Below are 18376 nucleotides of genomic sequence, written 5' to 3' on the forward strand. Positions count from 1 at the left end.
TTTGACGTCACACTATCCCGGTCCATTAGCCTATGAGTTTACGAGGTAACAAAGTCGAGTTTTTTTTATTTTAAATGATTTTTGAATTTTTGGTATCACTCAGAAGTCAAAAATACGAAATTTTTGGTAAAAATTTTGTGAAAATCAACAGATTTATTATTGTTGAACAAAAAATAAGCACAAAACGAAAAATATCTCGACGGTGTTACCTCACGAAATTTCTAAAGAAAATATGTGCAAAATATCAGGTAGATCGGCCGAGTAGTTTTTCAGTTACAATGTCCACCGCATTTGAAAAAGCAGTTTTTAGAAAAATGCGTTTAAAGTTTTGACAACTGCATCTTCATCTTCTTATTTGTCTGCCAAATCGTAAAGTGATGCACATTGGAATGATTTTTGAACCGAGGAGTAATCTACAAAAGAGAAGGCGAACAGTTGTTTAACGTTTCTCACTACGCTCAAGCGTGCCGGCACCATACCCCCGCCCCCTTAAAGAAGTCATTTCTGCTAAAAGAGTCATACTTCGTATTGCTGTATAGATTTTTTAGTATCACTTATGGTATGAAATGATTAAGCTAAGATTTTAGAAGAAACAAAAATTCAGTTGTCCCAATTAATTCGAACAGTATAGTACATATTTAGATTATTAGATTTGTTCTAGCAATCAGTCAAACTAGTCAGAAACCGTCAGCAAACAGTTGCTCAGTGAGAGAACATAATACAGTCACCAGTACTATCCCCTCGACTCGCGCTGGTCGACTACTCGCTGATGGTTTCAAACCATTTGAAACTGATGCTCGAACAAACCTATTATTCATTGACATTTTTGTTTAATTTAAGTTTTGCTATAAACCTACCAAAGCATGATTTTACTGACCTTATTAGGTGTAGAACTTGATTTATGTTCAGGCATAGGCTGAGATTCTTTGCGCCTCTGATCTGAATACACGTAGAACCTTCGCACTTCCTCCTCCCTTTGACTGTGATGACTTTGTTGCTGCTGCTGTTGACTTTGTTGCTGCGCCTGTTGCTGGGCTTGTTGTTGCGCCTGTTGTTGTGCTTGCTGCTGAGCCTGTTGTTGCGCCTGTTGTTGTTGCTGCTGTTGTTGCTGTTGTTGTTGTTGTTGTTGTGACATCTGCTGTTGTTGTTGTTGCTGTTGTTGTGGTTGCCTGGAGTACAAGTATGGATTCATTTGATTTTTAATTTCTATACTTTCTTTGAGGATTTGATGGTTTTCGTTTTGATGCTTGTCTTTGATATTTGGATCTTTGACTTTGCCAGGAGTTGGGACTTGTATTGGGTTGGGGATGGGGGTTGGTTGTTTGACATTTTGCTCGATGGGACTTGGGTTTTCTTTTAATCTTTCTTCTTTCATTTTGTCATCTTGAACCATTTGAACACCTACAAAAAATGTTTATTATTTATATTGAAAAATGTGTAATAGATATATTTAAATATACACAACCAAACTTATATGGAGTCACCATGTATTTCAAAGGAATATTGATTGCTTTTGAAAAAACTTGTTATTTTAGCGAAGAATAAAGCTTTTTATTGAAAATAAACAAATCGATAAGACAATGAGATAGTACAGCTCGGTACGGTATATGTTATTTGCTTGAGATGCAAATTGAACGAAAATACATAAACTAACTTTTACGTCCAAAAATGAAAATATGCCTCGTGTGGGGTTATAGAACTTACAACGGGGAAAGATAATTGGTCTTGTGGAGCAAGTAATGTTCTCAGAGGGACATAGCTGCAGAGCTAGACGTAACACAGGGCATTCTGTCCAAAACCTGTGCAAGGTAATAGGAACTAAAAAACTTAAAAATAAAGCAAGGGAAAGTCGCCAAAAAGTAATAACGGCTCGCCCCGATCGTTTAATCAGCTGGAAGACACCCAACCATTTCTCCCCTGCAGCTCTAAAGGCAGCTTTTGGAAGCTACAGGTGTCACTGTTTCAGTTGAAACGATAAGAATAAGAGTTCGTACCAAGAAGTATACAGCAGGAGACAGTTATGGGTTTCCGAGTTATCCAGGCAGCACAAGATTGTTCGCCTAAATTGGTGTCTGCACCACCAAAACTGGAACATTGGGAATTGACAAAATGTGCTATTTTCAGAAAAACTCAGGATTTGTGTAAAATCAGATGACCCACGAAATTGTGTACTTTCGTACCTCTACTAGAGGTAGAGGAAGACAAGCAAGAACGAAATTTGTCAGATCTGTTCACAAATATAAAAGGGGAAGTGTATTGTTCTGGAGAGGAATTGTGATCCGTAAAAAACTCCATTAATTTTCATCCAATCAATTTTAATTACTTACAGGTATATTGATAACCTGTAGTTAGGCTCTGGAGAGGTGAAACAGGAGAAAATTTAATTTTCATGCATGATAATGGACCTCCACATACCATTACAGCAGCGGTTCCCAACCTGGGGTACGCAACGACCTGGTTGGGGGTACGCCAAAAATATTTGGTAATGGCGGACTTTATGTGTTTGTCGTAAGTTACGTAATAAATCATTACGTGATTTTATGTTCAGTTTACTTTTTACTTGCTTATTGTGCGTGTTAGTTTTTGACTGATTTGTAAACGATTTAACTGTAATCAAGAAGATGGAAAAGTGGTTAAAAACTGGATCGTTTAAAACAAATCAGACTGATACGGCAAGTCAGGTGCTTAGCAAGCCTAGTACGTCCCGGGACTCAGCAGCAGAACATTCTTCTTGTGTGAGTACCAGTGATAGTAAACCTCAGAAATCTAGTACTAGTACTGGAACTTCCTCAAAGAAACGAAAATATTCAAATGAGTACTTGAAATATGGCTTTTCGTTTACTGGAGAGGAGGAGAGTAAAAACCCACTATGTGTTGTTTGTGGAGAAGTTTTAGGTAATGGTAGCATGAAACCTTCCTTACTTTTGCGCCACCTTGAATCCAAACACGCCCAGCACAAAAATAAAGAAATTACCTATTTTAAACGACTTTCAAAAAATTATGGGAAAGATGGCGTGGTTTCTTCTTATTTCTCATCAGTTAATAGAGATAATGAAAATGCTGTGGAAACCTCTTTCAAAATTAGCTACCATATTGCAAAAAGTGGTAAAAACCACACAATAGGTGAGGATTTGATAGCCCCTTGTATAAAAGATGCTGTTCAGTGTATGTTTGGTCAGGACTTTGTTCGTAAGGTGAACTCCATCCCGCTGTCAAACAACACAGTTTCACGGCGAATTCAAGACATTTCTAAGTACATTGAAGAAAAAGTGGTTCAGCAATTAAGACAGTGATTTTTTTTCCATCCAAGTTGATGAAAGTACGGACATTGCTGCCCTAACAATCTTACTTGTTAATGCAAGGTATGTAAATCCCAACAAGGAGTTTGAAGAAAATCTGTTGCTGTGCCATGCATTAACTGAGCGTACTACAGGGGAAGATGTGTTCAATGTGATTTATAGCTACTTCTGTGAAAAGAAATAGACTGGGGTAAATTGTGTGGTATATGCACTGACGGAGGAAAATCAATGTCTGGCATATATATCGGTCTTCAAGGGCGCGTAAAAGAAGTGGCCCCCCACGTAGCATGGAGCCATTGTTGCATCCACAGACAGAGTCTTGCAGCCAAAAAGTTGCCGTCTTCTTTGAATGATGTTCTCAATGAAGCAGTTAAAGTAGTCAACTTTGTTAAAGCCAATGCAACAAACTCCAGACTGTTCAAAGTGCTTTGTGAAGGTATGGGTGGCATTCACTCCACGTTGCTTTTGCACAAGGAAGTAAGGTGGCTATCTCGCGGGAAGGTTCTTACAAGACTTTTTGAGCTCAGACATGAACTGCAAGTATTTTTTGAAGAGCATCCTTTTTATTTAGCCTCCAAGTTTCATGATAGTGACTGGCTTCAAAAGCTTGCTTATTTAGCTGACATTTTTTCTCAGATCAATAAACTCAACTAGAGTTACAGAACAACTCAATTACAGTATTCAAAGTTGCTGATAAAATTGAATCCATGCTGAAGAAAATTGATTTTTGGAAAACCTGTATTCAAAACAATCAAGCTGAAGTTTTTGGCACGCTTCATGATTTCTTGAGTGACAATAATCTGCCCATATCTGACAAAGTAAAACATCAAATAGTGACACATTTGCCAAACCTGAAGGACTCTTTTAGAAAGTATTTTCCTAAACGAGGTGACGGAGAGAACTGGATTGCAGATCCTTTCAATGAAGAAAACGTCAAGACTGCTACATTGACGTTCATGAGATGGAAAAGCTCCTAGAACTTTTAAGTGACTCCTCCTTGAAATCCGAGTTCAAGAAGAAACCCCTTGGACAATTCTGGGTGAGCATTAGGGATGAATATGGACCCTTAGCCACAAAATTGTATTTAGTGTATTTAATTTAATTAAGTGTATTTATCAACCTTTGATATTGACTTCAAAATATTATGTGCAACAAAACAGGCCCAAGGGTCACACTAAAACAGTTTTGACTTGTTTTAAGAATAATTTTGATTTCTTTTTTTTTCAATAAACTTATTTGCTAATTCTAGTAGATTTTTGTGATAAGGAATATTGTATTTACTTTGTTATTATTTTTTACAGTTGGTATTTAGAATTTACTAAGTTTACTAGAAACATAATATAGGCCTAATTTTGGAACAATAACTTTATTGTCAAATAAAAGATAAAAAAAAACTCTTGCGTAAATATTTACTTTCAATGATTAATGTTCTTGCAACTTTTTTTTCTTGGGGGTACAATTTGAAATAAATTTATCTCAAGGGATACGGCAGTGAAAAAAGGTTGGGAACCGCTGCATTACAGTGACTAGAGACATCATTGAAGCAGAAGGTATCACTTGTTTGGAGTGGCCTACTTGCTCACTCAAGCTTAACTCTATAGAATATTTGTAGGGTACGCTTAAAAGAAAAATTAGAGCTCGCCGGGCCGGGATAATCCACACGGCTAGTATAATCTACTCTTGAAGAATGGGGCAACCTACCACAACAAAATGTTGATAATTTCATTAGGAGGGTGCCCAATCAAACTGAAGCTTGCATAAGGACTAGAGGTGATAACACTGACTACCAAAAAAAAAACAAAAAAAATAAATAAAAACAATTTAAACATTATGTATTTTTTTACAATAAAATTTTTATGCTACTGACTTTAAAACAACTGACTTTAAAACTAGTTTCAATTTATGTTTTAAATACTTTATTGTTTTATTTAATTGTTATTAAAGAGCTTTAAAATAAATATTGTTTGACTTCGTGTGTTCGTTTTTTTGTTTGGTTGTGTGTAACTAAAATATTTTTTAAAACTTACCACCGTAATTTGAATCCATATTGTAGGCATATCCAGGAACATAACCATATGGATAATAATGTTGTTGTAGCACCTTTGAGGGATATTCGTTTCCCTCTTTCTTGGCTTCTTTCTCTACAACTTTTTCTGGTTGCTTTTCTGGTTCCTTGGGTTTATTTTCTTGGGCAGGCGGTACTAAATATTGGTGATGTTGTCCATAGAACGGATGGTACATACCATACTGAGCCATATGAGGCAATGGTTGACTGGGATCAGCTTTCTTATCTTGAGGTTTGTTCTTATCGGGCATTTCCGTTTCTATAACAGGCGCTCCATCATCTGAGATGTCCGAATATGCTGGACTTTGTACCTAAAAATAAATGCCACATTAGAAATTTTAAAAAATTATGCATTGTGTGCATAGGTTTTCTCACACACTAAATTTAGTTCTAGCTCAATCAGTACTAGATCAATTCTGGATCAATGTCAGACTTGTAATCAGTATGGATTAAAACTAAAAGTTAGGAAAACTAAATATGTGATAGTTAGCAAGCAAAATTATATATACGATGACGGTATAAAAGTCGGAGATGCCATACTAGACAGAAAAACATGCATATCAGTAGTAATTTCAATGAGAGCCGGGATCCAACCATAAACAGTAAAAGCCGAATAGAACGAGCCCGATCTACATTTGTAAAAATAAGGAACATCCTTTGCAGCCTCGATATTAGTATTGACCTCCAAATTCGAATAAGATATTGCTATATTATCTTTCCAGTGCTACTATATGGAGTGGAAGCGTGGACTTGAGTGGAAATGAGACTATGCTTAAACGCTTGGAAGCTTTTGATATGTGGGTATACAGACGACTACTATGAATAAGGTGAGTCAACAGTGATAAAAATGAGAATACTTTACTTACTTCTTCACGACCGCTCTGTTCTGATCCAAAAACAGGTTGTTCGGATTGAGGTGGATGAGGACTGCCGGCTGGAGATTTTCTATTCTTCTTTTTTGTGAAATTTGGAGTCTTGGGGCAACTTTGATTCAAGCTTTGCTGTTTCTTCTCGTCAGGCATTAATGATGATGTTGGTTTAACCTAAATTACAAAATAATGTAAGAATTTAAAAAGAATTATGGAACTTAGAAATATTTATGTTTATTTTTGTGTGTCTTATTTTAGCAATGTATTAAAAACAACGGATTATTATTTATAAAATATACAATATACATACCTTGAACTGAGCTATCTTGGGGCTCTGCGGCATATGAGGTGATAATGGTTGTCCTGGTGTGTTGCTAGCGTTTTGGGTAGGTATGATTATTGAGGGAGGTTGTGTGAATTGTGGTGAAGATAGTCCTACTTGCGATTGTAACTGGTTAGTAAATGTCTGTGGTTGGGTTGGTGGCTCAGGTTGAACAATGGGCTGCTCTAAAGGTCCTGTCGTAGGTCTTGCTGTTGATAACGGACCAGCATTTGATATTGGTGTTCCTAAAAGTAAAATCAAATTTAAGAATTGGGACAAAAAATTTATGAATGGGATTTTACTTTAATTTGGTAATTAGAAGTTGAAAAGCTCGTTTATCCTTGAATTGTCTGCTATGTCCTGATTTTGGAAACAAAATTGACTGGATTCAGTATGTATGCCGAATAGTTCACATAACATTAAACAACAAGACAAGAAACGAGTTAATGACATACCTTCATACTCGTACTTGTGATATGAATGTGCAAGACGGTAAAGACTCAGAGATAAAAATCAAGAATCCAAGTTAGCAAGAATACAAAAAGAATGCATTAATATAACTTACCTTGCACTTGCGGTTTATTTCCAGAGAATAAACCAACACCAACTGGATACTCATCAGGTGAGGTATACCGTAACACTCCCGGCTTGACGACACTTTTGGGTGGCTCGACGATAGGCACAGTAGGTGAGCTAGCTACCGGTGGCAATTCCTGTATGCTTTGAGGGGTAGCTGGTGATGGTGGTGTGCTACGCGGTGTACCTGGTTGGCTAGGTACCTCCAGCAGATTGGAGCCTAATAAGAGATGTAAAATGTATTCAATTTCTCATTTAAACGAAACTTAGTAAATATTAATAAAGGTAAAAACCATAGTACAGTAGAGCGTCAATAATCCGAACGTCGATCAACCGAACGACCGCTTATCCGAACTCCCGACTTGTCACGTAAAAACTCGATTGAAAATACCTAAACGTAAGCGTATTGTCCTTTCTATGAAAAATAAACACGAGATTAACAAACGGTAAGAGAGAGGTGAATCTGCAACCAATTTATCCAATAAATACAAAGTTGGTAGGCTGGTAAGACGGATAAAAAAACAAAAGACGGACATAAGTAACTTTATGTTTCAGCGTCATTCTTCTGACGGATTCACAAATCGTAATACGATAAAACTTGCCTTAAATACGGATTTAGATGATGCTGTATATAAGCGGTTTACTCAAAACTTAAAAAAAAAAAAGATCTCGGGGAGAACCTATTTCTCCTCTAAAGATCCCAGAGAGTTTTAGCTTTGTTGCACATAGTTTGTGATGCCAAACTGACACCGAAAACAAATTTCATATTTTTTAATCCATTCTGAAATACTTCGTCAGATACATGGTTAAAAAACACATAACCCAGCCGCTCGTAAACAGGTAGGATTGCTTCGACAGAAGAAAATTGAAGACTTTTTAATGCTTGAAAAATCTTCATTTTGTTGCAAATAAAGCACTTTTTTGTTTAATTTCTATCCTGTTTGTCACTAAAGATATACACGTATCATGTATGTATGTATGTAAATAATACTTTCTTTCGTCTATGGATAAATAGGAGGTATTCCTATATTAATAAAGTTCGATTATCCGAAAAAATCGATTTTCCGAACACCCATGTCCCCCAATTAGTTCGGATAATCGACGCTCTACTGTATGTAGATTTGTATGCAAATGTTGCATTCTTCATATTGGATCGAACGCCTTTTTTTTAAAGAGCTCTGAAACTATTTTCATGTGTCATGTTAAGTTAAACATTGTAATTATATTAGATTAAACCCACTAGCACAATACACTAGACTGCAGATATTAGGTGGGCAGGGCACGTGGTCCGCATGCATTAGAACGGAATCCCCAGAAAATTGCTAAATGCAAGAATGTAAGGAAAAAGACCTGTTGGAAGACCAAAAAAGAAATGGGAAGTCGAAGAGATGATCATGCCAGAAACCTCCTAAAAACGCGTTCATTGAAAAGAACAGCAGTAAACCGAGATGATTGTTGAAGCTTGCTGAAGAGGGCTGACTCCCGGTTTGGGCTGTAGTGCCATTAGATGGGTGGATGGGATTAAACTACAGTTAATTGTAATGAAAATTACATTTTGCATTTTTTTTTTGACGTTTGGATTTCCAATCCAGAAATAATTTTCAAAAAATATTATAAATTAAGAAATCATATTAACCTGTAGATGCATATCAAATGGCGCTTTATGATGTCAATCAATTTGACAGCTGACTTACTTAGTCTTGATCTTGTAGGCAAATAGCCATGTTTTGGGTTGAGATTTTAAGGGTGATGTGGTCATAAATATAATAACCTGTAGATTAGGCTAGCTATGGGCCGTTCTGTGCATTGAGGTGTAACGCCGATATCAAGGACGCCATTGGTCAATATTCATTTTGAGTGGTCTAACCATTTGCCCGTCATATGAGCGGTATCGCTTAGTAAAAAGAGATAGATAGACCACCGATCGACTGCCGCGCGTTACGCTTTTTTGCTCAGTATGCCTTGTCTACGGTTAACATGTCTCTGGGTGTGGTATCCTCGGGTTGATATCAAATTCTGATTTTTGTGTGTTTCTGCAGTTATTATAGATAGATGATATGTTTCTGACATTCTATGTTGATGGGTTTGCTGCACATTTTGCTTCATGTGGTTATGGCTATATAAAACATGGCTATTTACCTACATGATCGAAGATAAGTAATATTTGGAGATCTACACGTCAAAACAAATGAAAATGTAATTTTTATTACAATCAAGTGTGGTTTAAATCTCATCTAAATACAATATTTAATCTATCTGTCTAGTCCTGTCGCCAGGAGGGGTACAACGGCCTCCTGTATTCAGATGGACTTACCCAAGTTTTTTTTATGTATTTTGACCCGTAGAACACGAATTTTTTGGGTAACAGTTGATCCGGATGTCGATAAGATTGTTATAAACAAAGAAGTTGAGGAATTACATAACAGCGATTTCTCTCAAAACAAAACATGTTATTGTATTTTTTGGGCCATTCTAACCAAAAAGTGTTCCTACAAATTTTTTCGTCAGAAGCATAGTTTTCGAGATAAACGCGGTGGAACTTTCAAAAAATCAAAAAATTGCAATTTTTGTACCCGAATAACTTTTGATTAAAAAATAAAATAGCAATTCTGCTTACCGCATTTGAAAGTTCAAGCCAAAGTATATCGGTTTTAGTTATTTGCATTGCTACAAATTTATTATTTTATTGTTAAACACAAGTATAAACACCTAGTGCTGGAGTGATGTTTTCAATGATTTCCCATTTAAAATCGAACGAGTAGGTAGAGTAGGTACAAATGCAAGCGAGGCTATTTCTACGTCGCATGCATGTAAACGCATGTATTAGGCACGGTAAACACTATGTGTTTATAGCTTTTTTTAGCAATAAACACATAAATTTTTAGCAATGTATATATTCGAAACCGATAGAATTTGACTTGAACTTTCAAATGCGGTAAGCAGAATTGCTATTTTATTTTTTAATCAAAAGTTATTCGGGTTCAAAAATTGCAATTTTTCGATTTTTTGAAAGTTCAACCGCGTTTATCTCGAAAACTATGCATCCTACGAAAAAACTTGTAGGAACATTTTTTGGTTAGAATGGTCCAAAAAATACAAAAACATGTTTTGTTTTGCGAGAAATCGCTGTTATGTAATTCCTCAACTTCTTTGTTTATAACAATCTTATCGACATCCGGATCAACTGTTACCCAAAAAATTCGTGTTCTACGGGCCAAAATACATAATAAAAACTTGGGTAAGTCCATCTAAATACAGGAGGCCGTTGTACCCCCCCTGGCGACAGGACTAGTCTATTAAAAAGCAATATAAGTATGATTGTCAATAAATAGGCTGTGTCTAATACCTCACTGATGGAGGCAACCATTGTAGTTCTTAAGGACAAATAATTAAAAAAACTAAGGTTCATTCCGCTCATTTTCGACGTTTTGCTTTCACATTTGAAAGGCATAAATGATGAGACGTTTTTGAAAAAGAGAGTGGTCTTGCAATAAAATTATGAAGAAAAATCAACCAAAAAGTCACCACGATAACAGTCACGTTTTATGCCAACTACCAGACGTTGAAAATCACGTTTTCCTGTCAATTGAAGTGGAACGTGATATTTTCAGAGATATGTTAACAACAGATCAGGCTAGGGATATGCCACTCAATGCATCGGGGTGTAACGCCAATATCAAGTACAGTGGTCTAGCTATCTTTGTCTGTCGTGCGAGTGTGAGCGTATCTACCAAGAGGTGGGAGTAATGGAACGACACAGACACAGAGGCAGCGGCCATCATATGCTAGAGAGAGAAAGCTAAGCGCCGGTAGAGAGAGATAGATAGACCACTGACCCGAACTGCTCCGCGTTACGCTATTTTTAGGACCTGGCCCAATCTATTGTGTTACTATATCTATGGATATTTTACGTGATACTTGAATTCAAAAGTGCATTTGGTGATATTTTACGTGACATTTGACGTGAAAATGACATTTTACGTGACATTTGACGTGAAACATGACATTTTGTGTGATGTCTAATGCGAAACGTAAGAAATTTACGTGTCATACACAATTAGACTGTCCGCTTCTTCCCCTTTTCAAAGACGTCTTAAGTAAAACCAAGAAAAGCGAAAAACAGCGAAAAAAAATTAGCAGATTGTGACTTAGATTTTTTAATCGTTTTCCCATGCGCACATAGACTATATACTATTGTGTCCAGAATAATTAGTACCAAAAATAAGTTTTTCATTAAAGCACAATTAAAAAATGTACGAAATATATTAAGGGCGTAGGCGCAAAATTTCGCGCCAATGTGTTTTAAACGCCATTTTTTTCGAATCCTGAGAAAACGGATACTCTTTTGAAAAATTTACACAGAATGAAAGATTGCATTATTACCGAGGGCCGAAAGTCCCGGAAAACTTCTATAATGTTTATTTTAATGAATTACAGAGGTGAAAAAAAAAAGAGAAAATTTAGTGTGATTTTTAATTTCAAATATCTCATTCAAAAGAAACTTTTTGGTTATTCTAAGGGAATTTCGGCCCTCGGTAATAATGTAATCTTTCATTCTGCGTTTAAATTTTTCAAAAATAGTCGAGGAAATGAAGCTGAAAAAATGGCAAAACCTCGCAATTTTTTCGTCCACCATCGATTTGTACAAAAATTTGGGATTAGGCTCATTTCACCCTCTAGTTCATTTTCTATATTGAGCCGTTGTACGCTTTTGTTTTTTTAGGGGTGAAAACTACCCCTAAAAAAACTACTTGTAAAAAATTATAAAATAACATTTTAAACTTTAATATTGTCAACATATAGTTCTTATCAGTTACGTATTGATTGTTTTATGCTTTAAAATATATTATCATAATAATTCAACCCTTAAAACCACCCTTGTTGGAGCTATATATAAAAAATTGACTTATCCTAAAAGAATAGTTTCGGCTTGCATCGATTTACATAAAAATTTGGGATTAGGATCATTTCACCCTGTACTTCATATTCTATAACATGCTCAAGGGCGTCGACTATTTTTAGGGGTGTAAACTACCCCTTATTGTCAAAAATTATATAAACATATTGTAACCTTTAATAAGGATAAAATTTGGTTTTGATTGGCTAAAAATAATGATTGTTTTATGCTTTAGGACAAAATATCATAATATTTCAACCCTTAAAACCACCCTTAAGAACATTACAATTTTTATAAGTAGATAATTTAATAGATCTTTACAGAAAAAAAAGTGGAATTAAAGAATTACAAAAACATTTATTTACACAAAAATAGAAATTTACAAATATGTAGAAGTACAAATACAAATAGTTTTTAAGTCATCTTCCAGTATACGAACCAGTTCTGTTGTATTATACATGCATTGAAAATGTTCCATAAGCGGACTATTCAAATATTTCGAAAAAAAAATTCGTTTTATAAACATAGCTCCTTCATTTTTGGCGATAAAAAGTTTTTTCAAAAATGATTTTGTAAGGATTTTTGAAGAGCTAGAAGACTGTGTAAATTAAATTCCGTTAGATCCCTTAGTTTTTAATTGAAGTGGGTTTAAAGGGCTCGAATAATGGGGGTGTTTGCTCGTAAATAGAGGTTTTAAACAGCTATATCTCGCTAACTGTTCATTCTAATGGAAATCTATGCACAATATAATTTTAACCAATAAAAGAGCTACAATTTAGTTTTCTATCACTTTTTTCATATCACTTTTTGGAGATATTTTGAAGTGAAAGGTGAAAAATACGAAATTGCAAAAAATCTATTTTTCTTTAAACTCCAATTTTTCTAAAATTAGGTCTTTTAAATAGGTCAAGCTTCTTGGGTGTATTGACAATACAAATATACAAGGAATTACAGAAAGTTGAAGACCAATTTTTAATTAGGAGGGTAGTTAGGGGGTTATTTTCACTGATTTTTTCGTAGAAAAAAGCAGGTACCGACCTTTGTTTGATCATAAGTCGCTCTATTTTCATGCTAGAATTTTTTTATTATTATTTTTTGAAAGGATTAATTGTATACTTGAAAAAATATGATTTAAGTTTTCCTCGAAAAATGTAAAGTTTTCCCGTTATTTGGCTTTGAATATTTCAAATTATGCATTTGACGAGAAAAGCTAACCTTTAACATGCCGGATCTCGGTTTATATTGGTCTTAAAGATATAATAAAAAAAGAATTTAGTTTATGTCACTAAAAGATACAATTTTGTTATTTGAAGTTTTTTTGATTACATGCGTATTTTTCGAGGTATTCTCAAAAAACCCTCTAAAAGTCGATTTTTTCGACGAAAAACTGTTACTTTTAAGCGCGAATAACTCGAAAAATATTAGTTTTACGAAGAAAATGTAAAAAACATTTTTTTCTTAGAATCACTCTTTAGATCGATTTGCATGGTTAAAATGTAATTAAAAAATCCCACCCCCGAGATGGGGTGGCAACCACCCCTAAGGTTTTAGCGTACAGCGGCATGATATAGAAAATGATCCTTGGACTATTCCCTACCTTCTGTGAAAATTTCAAGTAAATCCATGCTGGACGAAAAAATTGCGAGCCAAAATGCTTCATTTCCTCGACTAAAATACTTATTAGTTTTCTCAGGATTCGAAAAAAATCAATGCATTTAAAACACATTGGCGCGAAATTTTGCGCCTACGCCCTTAGAGGTACTATTTATGATAGCAATTATTAAAAATATACACTATTCTGAATTAGAAAAATATATGCAATTTGAAGATTCATTTTTAATGCATAGACTAACCTCTTAGAAGTAATGGAAGTTCTTCTTTCTTGGTTTGCTGTGGAGGTGTCAACGGACTTTCTTGGCTTTTATCTGGTGATTTAACGGCTACCATACTAGGACTAGGAGCTTCGATGTTCGATTCATCATTCTCTGACATCGACGTCACATCCTTTGTGTCTTCGTCGTCAACGGACCCATGACCGTGCGCATGCGACTGATGATATTTCAAGCCATTGATATGCTTGTACTTTTTCGAGCAATTTGGTTCGGGACACTCCAGTAACACTGGCGACGGAGGAGGGCTCGTACAAGGTGCTGGAGGTGCCGTGACGACGGGAGGTGGTATAGCCTTGGGTTTCTTGACAGCTCCGCCGGGTTGGGGAGCTGTCTCTTCTTCTCCAGCTCTGCTCTTCCGTTTATTCGCTGCATCGGGCCGTGGTGGAACGAATGGTGTCGGTGACGAAGGTGCCGTGGACGGTCCCGAACCGTTTGCAGCTCCGCCACGCCTGCCTTTGGCCCCTGCATTGCCACCGGCCCCACCGCCACCATTTCGCAGCTTACTGTGGACTGATGATCGGGTTTCTGCGAAAATAAAATGAGATTTTAGATTAACTGAGTGCAACATTGGCTAGATAAAAAACTATCGAAAAAATAATACAGATGTTGAATTGAGAGAAGCCTTTTTAGCAATATCTTTACCAAAAACGATCCCCTTTATGGAACTATCCATAGCAAGACAAAGCTATAATCCGGTAAATGTAATATTGGAATGAAATATTGTTAATTCAGTTAAATTGTGTTTTTGACTAGGAAAGTTTTGGGGTAGTTCTCATTTCTTTCGTTCTATAAATTTCTGCTTTTTCCTGTTTTTTTGCTTAAATCAGGAAAACTTTTAACTTTTAGTAAATGGTCTGTTTACAGAAATTAAAGTACTTAAAATTCTTTACAAATACCACTATTTAGTTTTTTTTCGGACGAGCCGTTCGGTATAAAGTGTGAGTTGAAAATGGGCAATTTTTAGCGGTCTAAGCAAAATCCAATTTTGAAAAAAAAAATGATTCAAAGCAAGCCGTGGAGGATGCTGATATCCTAATTATCACAACAGCTCTTGAGATGGCACCGTCAAATCAACATGTGACAGTAGTGGGGGAAGATATCGACCTTCTGGTCATTTTGATTGGCCTGTGGAGTCCTAATATAAAAAAAAGGAATTTTTGTGAAACCAGGAAAACGAAAGGTTTTGCAAAGCCTCTGCAACCCTCATCTGGCTGCTGAGAAAATCGTAATGGACCATATATATATATTATTCCTACAAGCGATGAGTGGTTGTGAGACTATTTCTGCATTGTTTAATCAAGAGAAACAGAAATTTCTTAAAGTCCTGCAGAATAACATAGACTTGCAACCAACCATTGAGGCTTTCAAATACCCTAATCCAAATCAAGATGAGATTGCCACAGCAGGAAACATGTTTCTCATGGCTCTATATGGAAATAAATAGACCAGTCTGAATGATTTGAGACACAGACAATACCTATCTTCATCACACAAAAATAGGACTAACATTGCTTCATTACCCCCTACCGAAGCTGCTGCACGAGAACATTTAATGAGAGTTTACTATCAGGTACAGCAGTGGCTATCCTTATATCAAGACACACCTGACGAGCAACAAAAAGATCCAAATGAGTGGGGGTGGAAAAAACTCTTAGTGGTCCCAGTGGTGCCAGTGCCAACCACTTTGGACCCTGCACCAAACTCAATAATCCGGTATATTTCATGTAAATGTAAAAAGAGGTGCCAAGGCCTCGATTGTTCCTCAATTTGCACATCATGCGAAGTACTATGTGACAACGTTGAGCCCCCAGAAAACAGCTCTGACATAGACATACCAGAGACTGAAGAAAGAGACAGAGGTATGTAGAATCTCACAAGTTATTTTGTAATCAACTATTTTCAATGGGAAATAAGCCACATTTTACCAAAAAAAATGATTTTATTAACGTTTCGACGCCCAAGTCGGGTGTCGTTGTCGGCTTGGGCGTCGAAACGTTAATTAAATCATTTTTTTGGTAAAATTGTGGCTTATTTCCCCTTGAAAATAGTTGATTATAAAAATGCCACAAGGAAATAGCTTCAGAACAAAGTTATTTTGTAGTCATTCACGATATTTTAAGTTTTATTTTATTAGAGTCGCACCTTTTGTCATACTAAATTTGTACAATTTCGACATTTTTTTTCTTTTTAATTATTTGTGCAGAAAACTAGGAGAAATTTATCAAATGACAGCATTCTAATAAAAAATAAAGTAAAAAGTGGGTTTTGCAGAGACCGTTAAAAATTGTCAATTTTCAACTCTCACTTTAGACCGAAGAACGGTTTGTCTGAAAAAAAAACTAAATAGTAATATTTGTAGAGAATTTTAAGTATGTACTTTAATTTCTGTTAACAGACCATTTACTAAAAAAGCGGGTAAAGGCAAAAGCAGGAATTTTTCGCTTTTTCGCGATTTGTTCAATGCTACGTCACGAAATTTTGTCCGCAAACCTCATATTCAGATTCAGCACCCCAAAATACATGTAGAATCAAAGTAAATCAGAACTACCCCAAAACTTTCCCACTAGGGGGCTCCTAGAGTACAAATTGACTGAATTATGTTGGTAACAAAAACATGGAGTCGAGCTTTATCAACCAACTAGTACCTACCAAGGTAGTCATATTATACGAAATTTGCAAAAAATTTCGGTAAAAGCATCATTGTGCATTGAAAACAAGTCTGACTGTACTTACAGATACATATTATATAGTAATTATTGTTGAATTTAGAAATCAATGCAGCAATATAACCTTCCTGGTGAAAATAACAAATTGAAATAGATAAAATTGAAAATACAATTAAGAGTAATGTGTGTATTTGTTTATTTGAAGTCATAAGCTAATAAAAATGTAGTATTTAGTTGTAAATTAGATAAAGGAATGTAATGAGGTCAGCAACAAATGACTAAGTAATTTGAGAGATTATGGAACTAGTAATTATGTATTATTAAAAGTAAAATTCCAACCACAAAATTCCAACAATTTGAAAAAAATACTTGGTTATCAACTGTGTACATGCATGGTAATATGGTATAATTGACTTATGCAATACAGGATTAAAGTTACTTAGTTGTTTCAGTCTAAGATCCGAATAAATGTCGACCTGCACCCATCTGCTTTCCGGATGAAACATTTTTTTTTATTAAATTTCATACATAGACAAATCACTTCATTTTTTGATTATAACTTTGAAAGTATTCATTGTCGAGAAAAGTTGCACTGACATAAAAGTTGCGTAATTAAATTTTCTACAATAAAGGATTAGCTAAAAATTTTAAAAATTGTCACCCTTGTTGCAAAATAGCAATAAATGCGAAAAAATCATAAAAAACAAGTATTCGCATTTTACGTTTTTCAACCGTTTATGCTACACTTAAGACCTTCATAATTTTACCCAGAAAAACTATATCATATAATAAAAAAATACTGTGAATTTCATTAAGATCGGTTCAATAGATTTTGCAAGATAAATTTTGCAATCCAGCTTTCGCAAAAAAATTAATGTTTTCAAAATGTCGCAGAACTGAAAATAAAGCAGACAGCAAGTTGAATTTATTTTTACGTATAGAAGAATACTGTACCTTTTTTCTATATGTAAACAATTCATCTTGCTATCTGCTTTATTGTCAGTACTGCAACATTTTGAAAAAATTAATTTTTTTTTGTAAAAGCTAGATTGCAAAATTTATTTTGCAAAATGTTTTGAATCGATCTTAATGAAATTTACAGTATTGTTTTATTATATCATAAAGGTTTGCTGGTTAAAATATGAAGGTCGTAAGTGTTAGCATAAATGGTTGAAAAACGTAAAATGCGAATACTTATTTTTTATGTTTTTTTCGCAATTATTGCTGTATTGCAACTGCAACAAGGATGACACTTTTTAAAATTTTTAACCAATCCTATATTGTAGGAAATTTAGTTACCCAACTTTTATGTCAGTGTAACTTTTCTCAGAAGTGATTTTAAAAGTTAAAATCAAAAAAACGAAGAAAAAAATCGAAGTTTTTCTTAATTTTTTGACATTTTGATTATTTAAACAATGTTCCGGACCTTTTTGAGCGGAAGGATAACTCAATTATTATTTACAAGGAATTTTCAAAATATCTATTAGACAAGTTCATTAAAAATTATCCATCATTCTTTATTCAAATAAAATAAGAAAATGGATTAACAGTTTTATATGCTGATCTAAATATTTTCGGAAGGTGGGATAAGTTACAAAATATGTTTAATTTTATATACTGCAATTCATTAGGTAGGTACAACAAACTGTTCCCGAATTTAATAAATTATTGTGCTCAAATGTGGGCAAATTCTGCCTCAAATGAACGGGATTTCTCTTGTCTCAAAAAAGTCAAAACGTATTGTCGAAACACCATGAAACAAGAGAGAATGTCAAACTTGTCTCAAATGT

General features: G+C 34.9%; 1 protein-coding gene across 4 annotated transcripts in view; it reads right to left on the bottom strand.

Moving 5' to 3' along the window:
* Positions 1-18376, bottom strand: part of LOC126890503 (zinc finger protein 609-like) — a 503875-nt gene that overhangs the window by 31758 nt on the left and 453741 nt on the right. For all 4 annotated transcript variants that reach the window (XM_050659489.1, XM_050659487.1, XM_050659488.1 and 1 more), the window contains 6 exons: positions 13882-14445; positions 7121-7351; positions 6544-6800; positions 6231-6407; positions 5327-5675; positions 878-1401 (listed from right to left, as the gene is read on the bottom strand). In XM_050659489.1, the coding sequence (XP_050515446.1) occupies positions 878-1401; positions 5327-5675; positions 6231-6407; positions 6544-6800; positions 7121-7351; positions 13882-14445 (2102 nt within the window). The remainder of the gene's footprint in view (positions 1-877; positions 1402-5326; positions 5676-6230; positions 6408-6543; positions 6801-7120; positions 7352-13881; positions 14446-18376) is intronic.

The sequence above is a fragment of the Diabrotica virgifera genome, chromosome 8, assembly GCF_917563875.1.
Source record: "Diabrotica virgifera virgifera chromosome 8, PGI_DIABVI_V3a".
Lineage (NCBI taxonomy): Eukaryota > Metazoa > Arthropoda > Insecta > Coleoptera > Chrysomelidae > Diabrotica > Diabrotica virgifera.